Source organism: Xenopus tropicalis, chromosome 7 (assembly GCF_000004195.4).
Source record: "Xenopus tropicalis strain Nigerian chromosome 7, UCB_Xtro_10.0, whole genome shotgun sequence".
In the NCBI taxonomy this organism is placed as follows: Eukaryota; Metazoa; Chordata; class Amphibia; order Anura; family Pipidae; genus Xenopus; species Xenopus tropicalis.
Window position 1 is genome coordinate 3,245,974 of NC_030683.2, and position 19,852 is coordinate 3,265,825.

Consider the following 19,852-nt stretch of genomic DNA (forward strand, 5'->3'; position numbering starts at 1 on the left):
AGTTATGTGTAACTGTCACTGTGTCTGTCCCTTTCCCTTCCCTGCACTGCTGGTTCTGACTCCTGATACAACTCCCCAATATCCATTCATTCCTCATTCTCACTGGGTTTATAGTTATGTGTAACTGTCACTGTGTCTGTCACTTTCCCTTCCCTGCACTGCTGGTTCTGACTCCTGATACAACTCCCCAATATCCATTCATCCCTCATTCTCACTGGGTTTATAGTTATGTGTAACTGTCACTGTGTCTGTCCCTTTCCCTTCCCTGCACTGCTGGTTCTGACTCCTGATACAACTCCCCAATACCCATTCATTCCTCATTCTCACTGGGTTTATAGTTATGTGTAACTGTCACTGTGTCTGTCCCTTTCCCTTCCCTGCACTGCTGGTTCTGACTCCTGATACAACTCCCCAATATCCATTCATTCCTCATTCTCACTGGGTTTATAGTTATGTGTAACTGTCACTGTGTCTGTCCCTTTCCCTTCCCTGCACTGCTGGTTCTGACTCCTGATACAACTCCCCAATATCCATTCATTCCTCATTCTCACTGGGTTTATAGTTATGTGTAACTGTCACTGTGTCTGTCCCTTTCCCTTCCCTGCACTGCTGGTTCTGACTCCTGATACAACTCCCCAATACCCATTCATTCCTCATTCTCACTGGGTTTATAGTTATGTGTAACTGTCACTGTGTCTGTCCCATCCCTGCACTGCTGGTTCTGACTCCTGATACAACTCCCCAATATCCATTCATTCCTCATTCTCACTGGGTTTATAGTTATGTGTAACTGTCACTGTGTCTGTCCCTTTCCCTTCTCTGCACTGCTGGTTCTGACTCCTGATACAACTCCCCAATACCCATTCATTCCTCATTCTCACTGGGTTTATAGTTATGTGTAACTGTCACTGTGTCTGTCCCTTTCCCTTCCCTGCACTGCTGGTTCTGACTCCTGATACAACTCCCCAATATCCATTCATTCCTCATTCTCACTGGGTTTATAGTTATGTGTAACTGTCACTGTGTCTGTCACTTTCCCTTCCCTGCACTGCTGGTTCTGACTCCTGATACAACTCCCCAATATCCATTCATCCCTCATTCTCACTGGGTTTATAGTTATGTGTAACTGTCACTGTGTCTGTCCCTTTCCCTTCCCTGCACTGCTGGTTCTGACTCCTGATACAACTCCCCAATATCCATTCATCCCTCATTCTCACTGGGTTTATAGTTATGTGTAACTGTCACTGTGTCTGTCCCTTTCCCTTCCCTGCACTGCTGGTTCTGACTCCTGATACAACTCCCCAATATCCATTCATCCCTCATTCTCACTGGGTTTATAGTTATGTGTAACTGTCACTGTGTCTGTCCCTTTCCCTTCCCTGCACTGCTGGTTCTGACTCCTGATACAACTCCCCAATACCCATTCATTCCTCATTCTCACTGGGTTTATAGTTATGTGTAACTGTCACTGTGTCTGTCCCTTTCCCTTCCCTGCACTGCTGGTTCTGACTCCTGATACAACTCCCCAATATCCATTCATTCCTCATTCTCACTGGGTTTATAGTTATGAATGACATTTACACTAATTAGGGATTTAATAACAACACAAGACACAGATATTTCTATTCTCACGTTAGATATAAAGGGGGGGGGCTTTGATAATTAGGACCCCGCTAGTGACCCCGCTCTCTGTAAATCACAATTTCTCTCATTTCTTTCTGTTTCTCGCTCGGGGCGTCACTATAATGGCTCGGCGCCGTGTTGCAATTATTTCGGCGCTGGGTGGGTGCAAGCCCGGGGTCCCCTATATAATCCCTTCAAAAGAATCAGGTCCCGGGGGGGCAGGTTGTACTTGTGAAAAGGCTCAGTTTTAATGATCAGCTCGGACCCCCCAAGCCCGCAGCCCCCGGAGCCGGTCATTAATAGGCAGGATCTGCCCTTCCCGACGGTCATTACCGATTAATTACACATTATGTTTGGAACGAAGGCCGTTGTCGTTAAGGGAATGTTGCGGCCCCCCAGTAACGAGAGCGACTGCCCCCCCCCCCCCATCACCTGCTGTGGAGCAATGTGGCCGCCGGGGCATTTGCATCACAATAGAATCTATTCTCTGGGATTTATTACCGGCCGCTGGGGCTCCGGCTCATTATGGTCCCGGCCGATTAGCGCACAAAACAGGTCAAGTTTAAATGACTTCCCACAAAGGAGCCGCTGTCTCCCAAACACGACAAAAGCTTTATTCCCAATGTTCTGCCTGTCAGCGGCGGCATTCCTAGACTCACCGAGGGGCAACCGGGCCCCCCGGCACCGGGATACACAGCAAAACTAGGACTATACGTAATAAAAATGTGTTTGTTCAGCTGGGTTAAAGGACAAGTCAACCCAAAATATCATTTTTTGCCTAATAAAAAAAAACAATTGTAAGCAACTTTGCAATATACAACACAAGGCAGCAGCCTGACAGACCTGACTCGCTGGGGGAGACTGACCCCTGAAACAGTGTAACACAAGGCAGCAGCCTGACAGACCTGACTCGCTGGGGGAGACTGACCCCTGAAACAGTGTAACACAAGGCAGCAGCCTGACAGACCTGACTCGCTGGGGGAGACTGACCCCTGAAACAGTGTAACACAAGGCAGCAGCCTGACAGACCTGACTCACTGGGGGAGACTGACCCCTGAAACACTGTAACACAAGGCAGCAGCCTGACAGACCTGACTCGCTGGGGGAGACTGACCCCTGAAACAGTGTAACACAAGGCAGCAGCCTGACAGACCTGACTCGCTGGGGGAGACTGACGCCCTGAAACAGTGTAACACAAGCAGCAGCACGCCTGACAGACCCTTGACTCAAACTGGGGGGAGACTGACCCTGAACACTGTAACACAAGGCAGCAGCCTGACAGACCTGACTCGCTGGGGGAGACTGACCCCTGAAACAGTGTAACACAAGCAGCAGCCTGAACAGACTGACTCGCTGGGGAGGCTGACCCCTGAAACAGTGTAACACAAGGCAGCAGCCTGACAGACCTGACTCGCTGGGGGAGACTGACCCCTGAAACAGTGTAACACAAGGCAGCAGCCTGACAGACCTGACTCGCTGGGGGAGACTGACCCCTGAAACAGTGTAACACAAGGCAGCAGCCTGACAGACCTGACTCGCTGGGGGAGGCTGACCCCTGAAACAGTGTAACACAAGGCAGCAGCCTGACAGACCTGACTCGCTGGGGGAGACTGACCCCTGAAACAGTGTAACACAAGGCAGCAGCCTGACAGACCTGACTCGCTGGGGGAGACTGACCCCTGAAACAGTGTAACACAAGGCAGCAGCCTGACAGACCTGACTCGCTGGGGGAGACTGACCCCTGAAACACTGTAACACAAGGCAGCAGCCTGACAGACCTGACTCGCTGGGGGAGGCTGACCCCTGAAACAGTGTAACACAAGGCAGCAGCCTGACAGACCTGACTCGCTGGGGGAGACTGACCCCTGAAACAGTGTAACACAAGGCAGCAGCCTGACAGACCTGACTCGCTGGGGGAGACTGACCCCTGAAACAATGTAACACAGGGCAGCAGCCTGACAGACCTGACTCGCTGGGGGAGACTGACCCCTGAAACAGTGTAACACAAGGCAGCAGCCTGACAGACCTGACTCGCTGGGGGAGACTGACCCCTGAAACAGTGTAACACAAGGCAGCAGCCTGACAGACCTGACTCGCTGGGGAGACTGACCCCTGAAACAGTGTAACACAAGGCAGCAGCCTGACAGACCTGACTCGCTGGGGGAGACTGACCCCTGAAACAGTGTAACACAAGGCAGCAGCCTGACAGACCTGACTCGCTGGGGGAGACTGACCCCTGAAACATTGTAACACAAGGCAGCAGCCTGACAGACCTGACTCGCTGGGGAGACTGACCCCTGAAACAGTGTAACACAAGGCAGCAGCCTGACAGACCTGACTCGCTGGGGAGGCTGACCCCTGAAACAGTGTAACACAAGGCAGCAGCCTGACAGACCTGACTCGCTGGGGGAGACTGACCCCTGAAACAGTGTAACACAAGGCAGCAGCCTGACAGACCTGACTCGCTGGGGGAGACTGACCCCTGAACAGTGTAACACAAGGCAGCAGCCTGACAGACCTGACTCGCTGGGGGAGACTGACCCCTGAAACAATGTAACACAGGCAGCAGCCTGACAGACCTGACTCGCTGGGGGAGACTGACCCCTGAAACAGTGTAACACAAGGCAGCAGCCTGACAGACCTGACTCGCTGGGGGAGACTGACCCCTGAAACAGTGTAACACAAGGCAGCAGCCTGACAGACCTGACTCGCTGGGGGAGACCTGACCCCTGAAACAGTGTAACACAAGGCAGCAGCCTGACAGACCCTGACTCGCTGGGGAGACTGACCCCTGAAACAGTGTAACACAAGGCAGCAGCCTGACAGACCTGACTCACTGGGGGAGACTGACCCCTGAAACACTGTAACACAAGGCAGCAGCCTGACAGACCTGACTCGCTGGGGAGACTGACCCCTGAAACACTGTAACACAAGGCAGCAGCCTGACAGACCTGGACTCGCTGGGGGAGACTGACCCCTGAAACACTGTAACACAAGGCAGCAGCCTGACAGACCTGACTCGCTGGGGGAGACTGACCCCTGAAACAGTGTAACACAGGCAGCAGCCCTGACAGACCTGACTCGCTGGGGGAGACTGACCCTGAAACAGTGTAACACAAGGCAGCAGCCTGACAGACCTGACTCGCTGGGGAGACTGACCCCTGAAACACTGTAACACAAGGCAGCAGCCTGACAGACCTGACTCGCTGGGGGGACTGACCCTGAAACAGTGTAACACAAGGCAGCAGCCTGACAGACCTGACTCGCTGGGGGAGACTGACCCCTGAAACACTGTAACACAAGGCAGCAGCCTGACAGACCTGACTCGCTGGGGGAGACTGACCCCCCCCCTGAAACAGTGTAACACAAGGCAGCAGCCTGACAGACCTGACTCGCTGGGGGAGACTGACCCCTGAAACAGTGTAACACAAGGCAGCAGCCTGACAGACCTGACTCGCTGGGGGAGACTGACCCTGAAACACTGTAACACAAGGCAGCAGCCTGACAGACCTGACTCGCTGGGGGAGACTGACCCCTGAAACACTGTAACACAAAGGCAGCAGCCTGACAGACCTGACTCGCTGGGGAGACTGACCCCTGAAACAGTGTAACACAAGGCAGCAGCCTGACAGGCCTGACTCGCTGGGGGGAGACTGACCCCTGAAACAGTGTAACACAAGGCAGCAGCCTGACAGACCTGACTCGCTGGGGAGACTGACCCCTGAAAACACTGTAACACAAGGCAGCAGCCTGACAGACCTGACTCGCTGGGGGAGGACTGACCCCTGAAACACTGTAACACCAAGGCAGCAGCCTGACAGACCTGACTCGCTGGGGGAGACTGACCCCTGAAAACACTGTAACACAAGGCAGCAGCCTGACAGACCTGACTCGCTGGGGGAGGCTGACCCCTGAGAACAGTGTAACACAAGGCAGCAGCCTGACAGACCTGACTCGCTGGGGGAGACTGACCCCTGAAACAGTGTAACACAAGGCAGCAGCCTGACAGACCTGACTCGCTGGGGAGAACTGACCCCTAGAAACACTGTAACACAAGGCAGCAGCCTGACAGACCTGACTCGCTGGGGGAGACTGACCCCTGAAACACTGTACACAAGCAGCAGCCTGACAGACACTGACTCGCTGGGGGAGACTGACCCTGAAACAGATGTAACCAAGGCAGCAGCCTGACAGACCTGACTCAGCTGGGGGAGACTGACCCCTGAAACAGTGTAACACAAGGCAGCAGCCTGACAGACCTGACTCGCTGGGGGAGACTGACCCCTGAAACAGTGTAACACAAGGCAGCAGCCTGACAGACCTGACTCGCTGGGGGAGACTGACCCTGAAACACTGTAAACACTGACAGACCTGACTCGCTGGGGGAGACTGACCCCTGAAACAGTGTAACACTGATGACTCGCTGGGAGACTGACCCTGAATGTAACACAAGGCAGCAGCCTGACAGACCTGACTCACTGGGGGGAGACTGACCCCTGGAAACACCTGTAACACAAGGCAGCAGCCTGACAGACCTGACTCGCTGGGGGGACTGACCCTGAACACACTGTACACACAGGCAGCAGCCTGACAGACCTGACTCGCTGGGGGAGACCTGACCCCTGAAACACTGTACACCAAGGCAGCAGCCTGACAGACCTGACTCGCTGGGGCGACTGACCCCCTGAAACACGTGACCACAAGGCAGCAGCCCTGACAGACCCCCTGCTCGCTGGGGGAGGCCTGACCCCTGAAACACTGTAACACAAGGCAGCACCTGACAGACCTGACTCGCTGGGGGAGACTGACCCCTGAAACACTGGTACACAAGGGCAGCAGCCTGACAGCACCTGACCCGCTGGGGGAGCCTGACCCTGAAACACTGTAACACAAGTGCACAGCCTGACAGACCTTGACTCGCTGGGGAGACTGACCCTGAAACAGTGTAACACAAGGCAGCAGCCTGACAGACCTGACTCGCTGGGGGAGACTGACCCCTGAAACACTGTAACACAAGCAGCAGCCTGACGACCTGACCAGACTGACCCCTGAAACTGTAACTGACAGACCTGACTCGCTGGGGGAGACTGACCCTGAAACAGTGTAACACAAGGCAGCAGCCTGACAGAACCTGACTCGCTGGGGAGACTGACCCCTGAAACTGTAACACAAGGCAGCAGCCTGACTGACTCTGACGTAACTGACCCTGACAGACTGACCCTGAAACACTGTAACACAAGGCAGCAGCCTGACAGACCTGACTCGCTGGGGAGACTGACCCTGAAACAGTGTAACACAAGGCAGCAGCCTGACAGGCCTGACTCGCTGGGGGAGACTGACCCCTGAAACAGCTGTAACACAAGGCCAGCCAAGACCTGACCGCTGGGGGAAGACTGACCCTGAAACACTGAACACAAGGCGCAGCCTGAAGACTGACTCGCTGGGGGAGACTGACCCCTGAAACACTGTAACACAAGGCAGCAGCCTGACAGACCTGACTCGCTGGGGGAGACCGACCCCTGAAACAGTGTAACACAAGGCAGCAGCCTGACAGACCTGACTCGCTGGGGGAGACTGACCCCTGAAACAGTGTAACACAAGGCAACAGCCTGACAGACCTGACTCGCTGGGGGAGACTGACCCCTGAAACAGTGTAACACAAGGCAGCAGCCTGACAGACCTGACTCGCTGGGGGAGACTGACCCCTGAAACACTGTAACACAAGGCAGCAGCCTGACAGACCTGACTCGCTGGGGGAGACTGACCCCTGAAACACTGTAACACAAGGCAGCAGCCCTGACAGACCTGACTCACTGGGGAGACTGACCCCTGAAACACTGTAACACAAGGCAGCAGCCTGACAGACCTGACTCGCTGGGGGAGACTGACCCCTGAAACACTGTAACACAAGGCAGCAGCCTGACAGACCTGACTCGCTGGGGGAGACTGACCCCTGAAACAATGTAACACAAGGCAGCAGCCTGACAGACCTGACTCGCTGGGGGAGACTTGTCCTTTAATATTGTAGAATAACAGTATAAACTGAACAAACATTCCAATAAATAACACAACTGTGTCTGAAAAGAGCTGAATTCCACCCACAATTCCACTAAATCTGCAATTCTTCAGCTGGGATGAGGCAGAGACAGGGTTAAAGGCTCTGAGTTATTATGATCCCCATACAGTGTATCAACAAATCAAGACAAGGTCTGTTCCCATAAGCTTACAATCTAACCTGGTTAAGTGCAGTGTGATTTTCCCTCACAGACGCACCCAGAGCCAAGGAAATCCGTGTATAGCAGAGCGCATGTGACTACTTTGAAGCCCTCTGATTGGTGGAACCCACGTTCCCTCTGATTGGAGCTCCCACGTTTCCTTGCTCGGCCATCTTTAACCAAAATGGCGCCTACAGTAGCCAAGATCTCGCCCCTCAGGGCTGTATCTCGCCCCTCAGGGCTGTATCTCGCCCCACAGGGCTGTATCTCGCCCCACAGGGCTGTATCTCGCCCCTCAGGGCTGTATCTCGCCCCTCAGGGCTGTATCTCGCCCCACAGGGCTGTATCTCGCCCCTCAGGGCTGTATCTCGCCCCTCAGGGCTGTATCTCGCCCCACAGGGCTGTATCTCGCCCCACAGGGCTGTATCTCGCCCCTCAGGGCTGTATCTCGCCCCACAGGGCTGTATCTCGCCCCTCAGGGCTGTATCTCGCCCCACAGGGCTGTATCTCGCCCCACAGGGCTGTATCTCGCCCCTCAGGGCTGTATCTCGCCCCTCAGGGCTGTATCTCGCCCCACAGGGCTGTATCTCGCCCCTCAGGGCTGTATCTCGCCCCACAGGGCTGTTATCTCGCCCCACAGGGCTGTATCTCGCCCCTCAGGGCTGTATCTCGCCCACAGGGCTGTATCTCGCCCCACAGGGCTGTATCTCGCCCCTCAGGGCTGTATCTCGCCCCACAGGGCTGTATCTCGCCCCACAGGGCTGTATCTCGCCCCTCAGGGCTGTATCTCGCCCCTCAGGGCTGTATCTCGCCCCACAGGGCTGTATCTCGCCCCACAGGGCTGTATCTCGCCCCACAGGCTTGCTGCAGGCTGCACCGCCCTATAAACTACGAAACGTCGATGGGAAAAGCACTTTACTTACAACAATGTGAGCCGGGGACGGAGACCTGGTGTCCTTGAGTCCTTGTCTGCTCTGTAAACTTCCAGCCTGGACATCCAGGAGGGGCCATTTCATCTGCAGATACTGAGTGGGGGGGGGGAGAAAACATTAGATTAGAAAATGAACATAAACACAAATAATAATAATAATAATAATTGAACAACATGCACAGCGTCTGTCTGGCTGATTATACTCTCACTGCTGGTTCTGACTCACTAGACAATGTAGCAGCAGCCAAGTCTCTATCAGGCCCATTAACGAGCCGACTCCTGCTACATTGCTTAATAAAATAAGGACAGACGGCAATTTCATATACAAATGGATATTATTTTTATTTCTGGGATTAAATCCGCATATAAAGGATTTAATGAAATGCAAAATGTACTTTCACATTCTAACTGGCCTTTCTATTTCTCATTTTTATAGAATAGACAATTCTAAGCAACTTTTCAATTGGTCTTCATTTTTTCTTTTTTTATAGTTTTTACATTATTTGGCATTTTTTGCCTTCTTATACCTCTTTGCAGCTTCTAGATAGGGGTTCACTGACCCCGGCAGCCAAAAAAACTATTTCTCTGTGTGGCTACAATTTTATTCTTTGTATTTAGGCCCTCTTGTATTGATATTCCAGTCTCTTATTCAAATTGGTGCCTGGTTGCTAGGGTAATGTGGACCCTAGCAACCAGACAGCAGCTGAAATTCCAAACTGGAGAGCTGCTAAATGTTTAAAAAAACTACAAGTAATAAAAAATAAAGACCAACTGCAAATCTCTCTACATTATACTAAAACTTAATCTAAAAGTGAACCACCCCTTTTAACCATTTAAGCACTGGGCAGTTGTTCAGGAATGGGCCCATGATTTTGCTCCGACTGACCCATAACCCAGAAATGTAGTTTCTACGGAGCTGGCACCAAACAAGGCAAGTAAGGGGTTAAACTATAATGTGGCACAGTGACCTTGGGCTTTGCTTTTGGTTGTTAGGGTCACTGGCCATAGTAACCAGAATTTTACAGCCTATAAAAAGGCTCAGTTTCCCATTGAAATCAACACCATGAAGGTGGAAAGGACACTAATCATACGGCTCAAATACATGGCTGCACCCCGGCCTTGTTATGGGGCAAATGTGTGCCCACCAGTGATGTACATAAATCAATAACCCTCCCCCCCCAACATACACACACAAACATATACCCAGCATGGCAACACCCCTGTTCTACCCAATGTGGATTAATATATATAGGCCCCCACTGTTAGTAACGCAACCTGCAGCCCTCCTGCTGTTACTCACACAGAAACCTTTAGTATTAATTAAGAAAATGATTTCTACAGCCTGGGAACAATAGCAACTAAGGCAAGTCTGAAACTGCAAGCAAAGTGCCCTGGGTACCCCTGGAACTATAGCGGGGTGACTGTTACCCCAATGTTTCTATATATCTGTAACCTTGTTATGGGCTAAGGGGGCCCAGCCTGAAGGCCAGTTAGGGGGGGATTTGGGGTGAGTGCTTATTTGTGCCCTGGGTACCCCTGGAACTATAGCGGGTGACTGTTACCCCAATGTTTCTATATATCTGTAACCTTGTTATGGGCTAAGGGGGCCCAGCCTGAAGGCCAGTTAGGGGGGGATTTGGGGTGAGGGCTTATTTGTGCCCTGGGTACCCCTGGAACTATAGCGGGGTGACTGTTACCCCAATGTTTCTATATATCTGTAACCTTGTTATGGGCTAAGGGGGCCCAGCCTGAAGGCCAGTTAGGGGGGGATTTGGGGTGAGTGCTTATTTGTGCCCTGGGTACCCCTGGAACTATAGCGGGGTGACTGTTACCCCAATGTTTCTATATATCTGTAACCTTGTTATGGGCTAAGGGGGCCCAGCCTGAAGGCCAGTTAGGGGGGATTTGGGGTGAGTGCTTATTTGTGCCCTGGGTACCCCTGGAACTATAGCGGGGTGACTGTTACCCCAATGTTTATATATATCTGTAACCTTGTTATGGGCTAAGGGGGCCCAGCCTGAAGGCCAGTTAGGGGGGGATTTGGGGTGAGTGCTTATTTGTGCCCTGGGTACCCCTGGAACTATAGCAGGGTGACTGTTACCCCAATGTTTCTATATATCTGTAACCTTGTTATGGGCTAAGGGGGCCCAGCCTGAAGGCCAGTTAGGGGGGGATTTGGGGTGAGTGCTTATTTGTGCCCTGGGTACCCCTGGAACTATAGCGGGGTGACTGTTACCCCAATGTTTCTATATATCTGTAACCTTGTTATGGGCTAAGGGATAAGGATTACATTAGGAACCAGGAGAGCAAAATAAACATTAGAATAAAGCGGATTAATAGCCGGGCGTCTGTCCTGCATTCTGAGCAAATTGAATCTGTCCGTGTATCTCGTGGGTGAAGGTGTTTAGGAGGAGACTGATTGGCTAAAGATTCCAGACCCCGAAAAAAAAAATTCCTGGTGCCTCTTAATATAATCTCCGTGCATTGGGCCCTAATGCCGGGCTGCGCATAAAAGCGTCATTGTCTGGCAAATCCAATCTCCACAGGCTCCCAGCACCGGCGCGGGTTTTACGAGTCTACAACGCGCAGAATTTCCAATTACATTAGGACGGGGCCTATATAGCATTACTGGGGGGCGGAAATGAGTCTCAGCCCAACTGCCGGGACGGCTAAACAAATCCAGATGCCAAAAAGAACCCAGGGCATTTAAAGGGGAAACTGTCACTGCGCTTGGGGAAAAAAAAAAAACTTGTCATTGGGCGTTGAGATAATTTGTTTGGTACAATGGGCGACTGTGCCGGGGGGACTGGGAATGGCCTAGAGAATGATTGATTCCCACCATGGAACTTTCCATAGATTCTAGAAAGGTGTTGCTTATTCTGTTTGCAGTTTCGGCCTTGCGTATAAAATCCATTGTATTGTCTCCTATAATCATCCTTATTTCTATCATATACCCACATGTTTAAATATAAATATACAGAGAAGGAATGTTCTGGGCACACAATAAGCTGTACCCCCATACTGTACTGTCTAAGGGAAACACTATGGCACCCCCTACCCATATGTATAAATACAAATATACAGAGAAGGAATGTTCTGGGCACACAATAAGCTGTACCCCCATACTGTACTGTCTAAGGGAAACACTATGGCACCCCCTACCCATATGTATAAATACAAATATACAGAGAAGGAATGTTCTGGGCACACAATAAGCTGTACCCCCATACTGTACTGTCTAAGGGAAACACTATGGCACCTCCTACCCATATGTATAAATACAAATATACAGAGAGGGAATGATCTGGGCACACAATAAGCTGTACCCCCATACTGTACTGTCTAAGGGAAACACTATGGCACCTCCTAACCCATATGTATAAATACAAATATACAGAGAAGGAATGTTCTGGGCACACAATAAGCTGTACCCCCATACTGTACTGTCTAAGGGAAACACTATGGCACCTCCTACCCATATGTATAAATACAAATATACAGAGAAGGAATGTTTCTGGGCACACAATAAGCTGTACCCCCATACTGTACTGTCTAAGGGAAACACTATGGCACCTCCTACCCATATGTATAAATACAAATATACAGAGAAGGGAATGTTCTGGGCACACAATAAGCTGTACCCCCCATACTGTACTGTCTAAGGGAAACACTATGGCACCTCCTACCCATATGTATAAATACAAATATACAGAGAAGGGAATGTTCTGGGCACACAATAAGCTGTACCCCCATACTGTACTGTCTAAGGGAAACACTATGGCACCTCCTACCCATATGTATAAATACAAATATACAGAGAAGGAATGTTTTGGGCACACAATAAGCTGTACCCCCATACTGTACTGTCTAAGGGAAACACTATGGCACCTCCTACCCATATGTATAAATACAAATATACAGAGAAGGAATGTTCTGGGCACACAATAAGCTGTACCCCCATACTGTACTGTCTAAGGGAAACACTATGGCACCTCCTACCCATATGTATAAATACAAATATACAGAGAGGGAATGTTCTGGGCACACAATAAGCTGTACCCCCATACTGTACTGTCTAAGGGAAACACTATGGCACCCCCTACCCATATGTATAAATACAAATATACAGAGAAGGAATGTTCTGGGCACACAATAAGCTGTACCCCCATACTGTACTGTCTAAGGGAAACACTATGGCACCCCCTACCCATATGTATAAATACAAATATACAGAGAAGGAATGTTCTGGGCACACAATAAGCTGTACCCCCATACTGTACTGTCTAAGGGAAACACTATGGCACCTCCTACCCATATGTATAAATACAAATATACAGAGAGGGAATGTTCTGGGCACACAATAAGCTGTACCCCCATACTGTACTGTCTAAGGGAAACACTATGGCACCCCCTACCCATATGTATAAATACAAATATACAGAGAAGGAATGTTCTGGGCACACAATAAGCTGTACCCCCATACTGTACTGTCTAAGGGAAACACTATGGCACCCCCTACCCATATGTATAAATAAAAATATACAGAGAAGGAATGATCTGGGCAGCCATTCGGGGGGAGGGGCTTATGACATAATGGGTACATGACGGTTCCTTGGCTCAATAACCTAAATCAGACACCCAGACAAGCCTAACCCTGCCCTGCTGATTCTCAGGAACAACACCGTGCCAGAGCAGCTTTCCCTTTATTGCTGTAGGTTGGCACAGAGGTCTTTCAAGGTGACACAAGAGGAATATGGAGGAGAAAGCGCTTTTCACCGGCGAGATCTTTATGCAACCAAATCTGCCCCCCTACCCTGTGCTGCCCCCTCACTTACCAATAAACCCCAAGCTTCCAAATGGGGGTCACTGACCCCGGCAGCCAAACCCTATTGCTCTGTGAGGCTCCAGTTTTATTGTTATTGTTACTTTTTATTCCTTATCTTTCTATTCAGCCCCTCCCCTATTCATATTCCTGCCTCTCATTCAAACCACTCCCTGGTTGCTAAGGTACTTTGGACCCTAGCAACCAGATTGCTGCTACAATTCCTGAACTGGAGAGCTGCTGAACAAAAAGTGAAATAATAAAAAAATGAAGACCAATTGGAATTATTATTCTGTATATCACACTAAAAGTTAACAGAATATCCCCTTTAATCCTACTATTTCCAGATGCTCTGATTAAATTCGACAGAAAAGTCGTTAAAAATGAAGGTGGGCGGAGTCCCGGGAGAGGGAGCGCGGGGGGGAGGATCAAACCCCATATAATGTCAATCTAACTGGCTAATTATGTCTCCTTAAATAAGGCAAGAGGGGCCCGACCCGCCCTGATTAGCGCTCATCTCTCTGCATTTTCATCTAATCAGGTAAAAAACCAACACAGACCTCCCCGTCCCCCTATTAACTGGAATAATTAAAGGGCAAGTGTCCAGGTACAATTAACCCTTTAAGCAGCCATGTTCATACAGTTGCTCGCTGAGACTTCTGGGATTTGTAGTGAAGAGCAGGACCCTCCTCAGCTTAATACGGAATGTACCAAGTGGCACCCAATTAGCACCGACGTTTTCATGTGTCTCACTGCCCAATACTCCCAGGGACTGGGCAACTTACTAACAAGCTGGGATTCCAGCAGCACGGACCCTCCATAGAAAATTCTATTTGATTCCGGGAGAACGCGAGCGATTTCATGCATATGGAAATACTGTGCGGCTCACCGTCTTCTCCTGCCCGGCAACAGAGAATAGGGGCCCCCCCACCCCCACTTCTCTCTTTATAGTTATGTGTAACTGTCACTGTGTCTGTCCCTTTCCCTTCTCTGCACTGCTGGTTCTGACTCCTGATACAACTCCCCAATATCCATTCATTCCTCATTCTCACTGGGTTTATAGTTATGTGTAACTGTCACTGTGTCTGTCCCTTTCCCTTCCCTGCACTGCTGGTTCTGACTCCTGATACAACTCCCCAATATCCATTCATTCCTCATTCTCACTGGGTTTATAGTTATGTGTAACTGTCACTGTGTCTGTCCCTTTCCCTTCCCTGCACTGCTGGTTCTGACTCCTGATACAACTCCCCAATACCCATTCATCCCTCATTCTCACTGGGTTTATAGTTATGTGTAACTGTCACTGTGTCTGTCCCTTTCCCTTCCCTGCACTGCTGGTTCTGACTCCTGATACAACTCCCCAATACCCATTCATTCCTCATTCTCACTGGGTTTATAGTTATGTGTAACTGTCACTGTGTCTGTCCCTTTCCCTTCCCTGCACTGCTGGTTCTGACTCCTGATACAACTCCCCAATATCCATTCATTCCTCATTCTCACTGGGTTTATAGTTATGTGTAACTGTCACTGTGTCTGTCCCTTTCCCTTCCCTGCACTGCTGGTTCTGACTCCTGATACAACTCCCCAATACCCATTCATTCCTCATTCTCACTGGGTTTATAGTTATGTGTAACTGTCACTGTGTCTGTCCCTTTCCCTTCCCTGCACTGCTGGTTCTGACTCCTGATACAACTCCCCAATATCCATTCATCCCTCATTCTCACTGGGTTTATAGTTATGTGTAACTGTCACTGTGTCTGTCCCTTTCCCTTCCCTGCACTGCTGGTTCTGACTCCTGATACAACTCCCCAATACCCATTCATTCCTCATTCTCACTGGGTTTATAGTTATGTGTAACTGTCACTGTGTCCAGGATCGGACTGGGCCGGAGCTCCCCTGGGCCGTTAGCCAATCAGAGTGCCCGGTGCTGATATCAGCCAATAGAAAGTGGCCGTAGGGCTCAGTATATAGAGGGAGAGGCAGTTTCTCAGTGGGAGGCGAGAGCAGTAAATGGGACAAGGAATAGACTCCCTTCCCTGCAATAATATCACTAATTAATGTTTGCTCTGCGCAGACAGTAATGTACATAATATGATTTAATTGGACGTTGCAGCTGTAAGTCACACGGCGCAGAGTTTCTAGGAACTGGCGGAACTGAGCCACTAACTCCCCGAAATCCATCGCTTTCCCTCCCAGCGCAGGGATACACTGATACTGATACTGTATGTACAGATATACAGACACACAGACACACACACAGACACACAGACAGACACACAGACACACACACACACAGACAGACACACAGACACACAGACAGATACACAGACACACAGACAGACACACAGACACACAGACAGATACACAGACACACAGACACACAGACAGACACACAGACACACAGACAGACACACAGACACACAGACAGACACACAGACAGACACACAGACAGACAGACAGACACACAGACACACAGACAGACACACAGACACACAGACAGACACACAGACACACAGACACACAGACACACAGACAGACAGACACACAGACACACAGACAGACACACACACAGACACACAGACACACAGACACACAGATAGACACACAGACACACAGACACACAGACAGACACACAGACACACAGACAGACACACAGACAGACACACAGACAGACACACAGACAGACACACAGACAGATACACTGAATGGAATAAGAGAGAGTCTAATCCTGTAGGTTCCCTTAGTCCCCATGTCCCTCTTTAACCATCTAGAATTTTTATGCACATTGCAAAATAAAAATGAAATTAAGGTGCAAAATGGGCTCTAAACCAATTCTGGGTCATGAAGCTGATTCTGCAACTTTATATGGGTCCCCTGAGGAAAGGGTTAAAACAACTTGGTCCTTCAATTAATAGACAGCAGATATATAGATGATAGAAGATAGATAGATAAATAGATAGATAAATGACAGATACATGATAGATAGACAGATAGATAATAAGATAGCTAGATAGTAGATACATAGATGACAGATAGATGATAGATTGATATATAGATGATAGATAGATAGATAGATAGAAGATACAAAGACAGATAGATAGATGATACAAGGATAGATAGATAGATAGATAGATAGATAGATAGATAGATAGATGATAGATAAATAAATAGATAGAAAATACAAAGATAGATAGATAGATAGATAGATAGAAGATACAAAGATAGATAGATAGATAGATAGATAGATGATACAAGGATAGATAGATAGATAGATAGATAGATAGATAGATGATAGATAGATAGATAGATAGATAGATAGAAGATACAAAGATAGATAGATAGATAGATAGATAGATAGATAGATAGAAGATACAAAGATAGATAGATAGATAGATGATACAAGGATAGATAGATAGATAGATAGATAAATAGATAGATAGATAGATAGATAGATAGAAGATACAAAGATAGATAGATGATACAAGGATAGATAGATAGATAGATAGATAAATAGATAGATAGATAGATAGATAGATAGATAGATAGAAGATACAAAGATAGATAGATAGATAGATGATACAAGGATAGATAGATAGATAAATAGATAGATAGATAGATAGATAGAAGATACAAAGATAGATGATACAAGGATAGATAGAGAGATAGATAAATAGATAGATAGATAGATAGATAGAAGATACATAGATAGATAATAGATAGATAGATAGATAGATAGATGATAGATAGATAGATAGATAGATAGATAGATAGATAGATAGAAGATACATAGATAGATAATAGATAGATAGATAGATAGATAGATAGATAGATAGATAGATAGATGATAGATAGATAATTAGATAGATAGACAGATAGATAGATAGATGATAGATAGATAATTAGATAGATAGACAGACAGATATACAAAACACTTTGGGATTGCTAGAACTTTTTTCTAATGAATTTTAAAACACACAGGAGCAACTTTTTTTCGAGTTTTCCTTTCCCTTTAAAGCGAGTGGGAAATGAAGGAGCAGCTGAAGTTGCCAGAGGCGATTTGCAAGCAGGAAAGTAATTCTGGGGTTGTGGGCAGGCCGCAGGTTTCTGCGCCTCGGGCTAAATCCATCACATCTACTGAGCTCCCGGTCCATAGCGCGCGGGGCCCCCCCACACCCCCAGCGGGGAGAGGCTCTGCCGGGGCCCCCAGGCTCCCGTCTCCCTTCACCTTTTCTTTACAAAAAAGCCCAAATCAAATCCAAAAAGGGCGAATGTCCGACGCTAAATTGCTTAATAAATGAGTCCCCAATGGCGCCGAGCTCTGCCCGGATCCGGCCGCTCCCCGAGCCCCTGCATTATTGATGGGCGCACGTTTGATGTGTCTCTCTCTTTTCTCGGGGAGCTGTTTGTAGCGCGGGGGGGGGGGTAACTAAATATTCATACATACGCCGGGCGCTATACGGGGGCCCCGGCGCGGACTCAAGGAGACGCATAATTACAAATTACTTTATTGCATGAATATCGATCTTCCATTTGGCAGCGCTTTCCCGAACACGGGCGGATGTCTCGCAGCGAGAGCGCCGGGCCCCTCTGATCTTCCGCCCCCCCCATATCTGCATGTAATGCGCCCGCAGCCTGCAAAATGGATCGCTCCGACTGATCATCCATCCACGATGTTCATTACTGCTGGGCACAAGAGCTTGCAATCTACTGGCCCTCAGCGAAGCATTAGCTGCCAACTCGGGTCCTTCAGACCCATGTATCGGGCCCCCGATGGGCCTACCTGACTGATATCTGGCCTGAAATTGGGCAGGTTTGATTTCCCATCGGATCGGCTCGTTAATGTGGCCCCCGATCCAATGGCGCCTGTGCCCCCCATTTTAATAGCATTGTTTGGCCCCAGGGCCAATTAGCCCAATATCTCCCATATTTACTGGGAGAAGATCTGCTCGCTGGGCAACCTCGCTATATGAGCAAATCTTCCCATGTGTGGCCACCATTAAGGTCGGCCCTAGGGCCAAACAATCATATAACAAAGGCAACCATAGGCACCATTCAATGAGCCAATGCAGCCCCCAATCCAATGAAAAATCAAACTTGCCCAAACGAGATCTGCCCAATTTTAGGGTTGGGTAGGCCCATACACGGGTCTGAAGGACCAGAATCAAATCTGCCCGTGTTTGGCCCCCTTAAGGCAATATGGTTCATTCCACTCCAGTCTTTACCCAATTTGGCCACTTAAGATGCTCATTTATCCCTCACTGATAATCAGATAACAACTGGGGCCTGTACCCCTTTACCCCCCATACCCAGGCCAGTAAGGTACTGAATGGCACATCTATGGGCAGCTTTGGGCATGTAGGGCAAGATAAGCACAGCCATCCTTTGTGGGGTAACATAGGGTGCTGGTGGGGTAACATAGGGTGCTAGCGGGGTAACACAGGGTGCTGGAGGGGTAACACAGGGTGCTGGCGGGGTAACATAGGGTGCTGGAGGGGTAACATAGGGTGCTGGTGGGGTAACATAGGGTGCTGGAGGGGTAACATAGGGTGCTGGTGGGGTAACATAGGGTGCTGGAGGGGTAACATAGGGTGCTGGAGGGGTAACATAGGGTGCTGGTGGGGTAACATAGGGTGCTGGTGGGGTAACATAGGGTGCTGGTGGGGTAACATAGGGTGCTGGAGGGGTAACATAGGGTGCTGGAGGGGTAACATAGGGTGCTGGTGGGGTAACATAGGGTGCTGGAGGGGTAACATAGGGTGCTGGAGGGGTAACATAGGGTGCTGGTGGGGTAACATAGGGTGCTGGAGGGGTAACATAGGGTGCTGGAGGGGTAACATAGGGTGCTGGTGGGGTAACATAGGGTGCTGGTGGGGTAACATAGGGTGCTGGTGGGGTAACATAGGGTGCTGGAGGGGTAACATAGGGTGCTGGAGGGGTAACATAGGGTGCTAGAGGGGTAACATAGGGTGCTGGTGGGGTAACATAGGGTGCTGCTGAACTCCATAACCAGCTAAATGGGGGTGCTATTCTTTAATTCATAAATACAGAAATGGGGGTTGGACACAAGTTAATAGGAGTTATAATATATCACAGGGCCCCACATTCCTTAGTAAAGATACTTAGCTCTTTGTATTTATACATAATATAGCAGCTGAATTGGGCCCTGTACTGTGTGCCAATCACTGCCCCCCCCTATTCCCTTCCCTGCTGGTTCTGACTGTTGAAACAAAGTAGCCGAAGCCTCAATACATGAATAAATGG

General features: G+C 49.2%; 1 protein-coding gene across 35 annotated transcripts in view; it reads right to left on the reverse strand.

The window, feature by feature from the left end:
* Positions 1–19,852, reverse strand: part of tcf7l2 (transcription factor 7 like 2) — a 158,026-nt gene that overhangs the window by 83,393 nt on the left and 54,781 nt on the right. For all 35 annotated transcript variants that reach the window (XR_004223447.1, XM_031904729.1, XM_031904703.1 and 32 more), the window contains 1 exon segment: positions 8,762–8,863. Coding sequence is in view for 34 of the 35 variants with exons in the window: in XM_031904729.1 (XP_031760589.1) it covers positions 8,762–8,863 (102 nt within the window). In the remaining variant the exon portion in view is untranslated.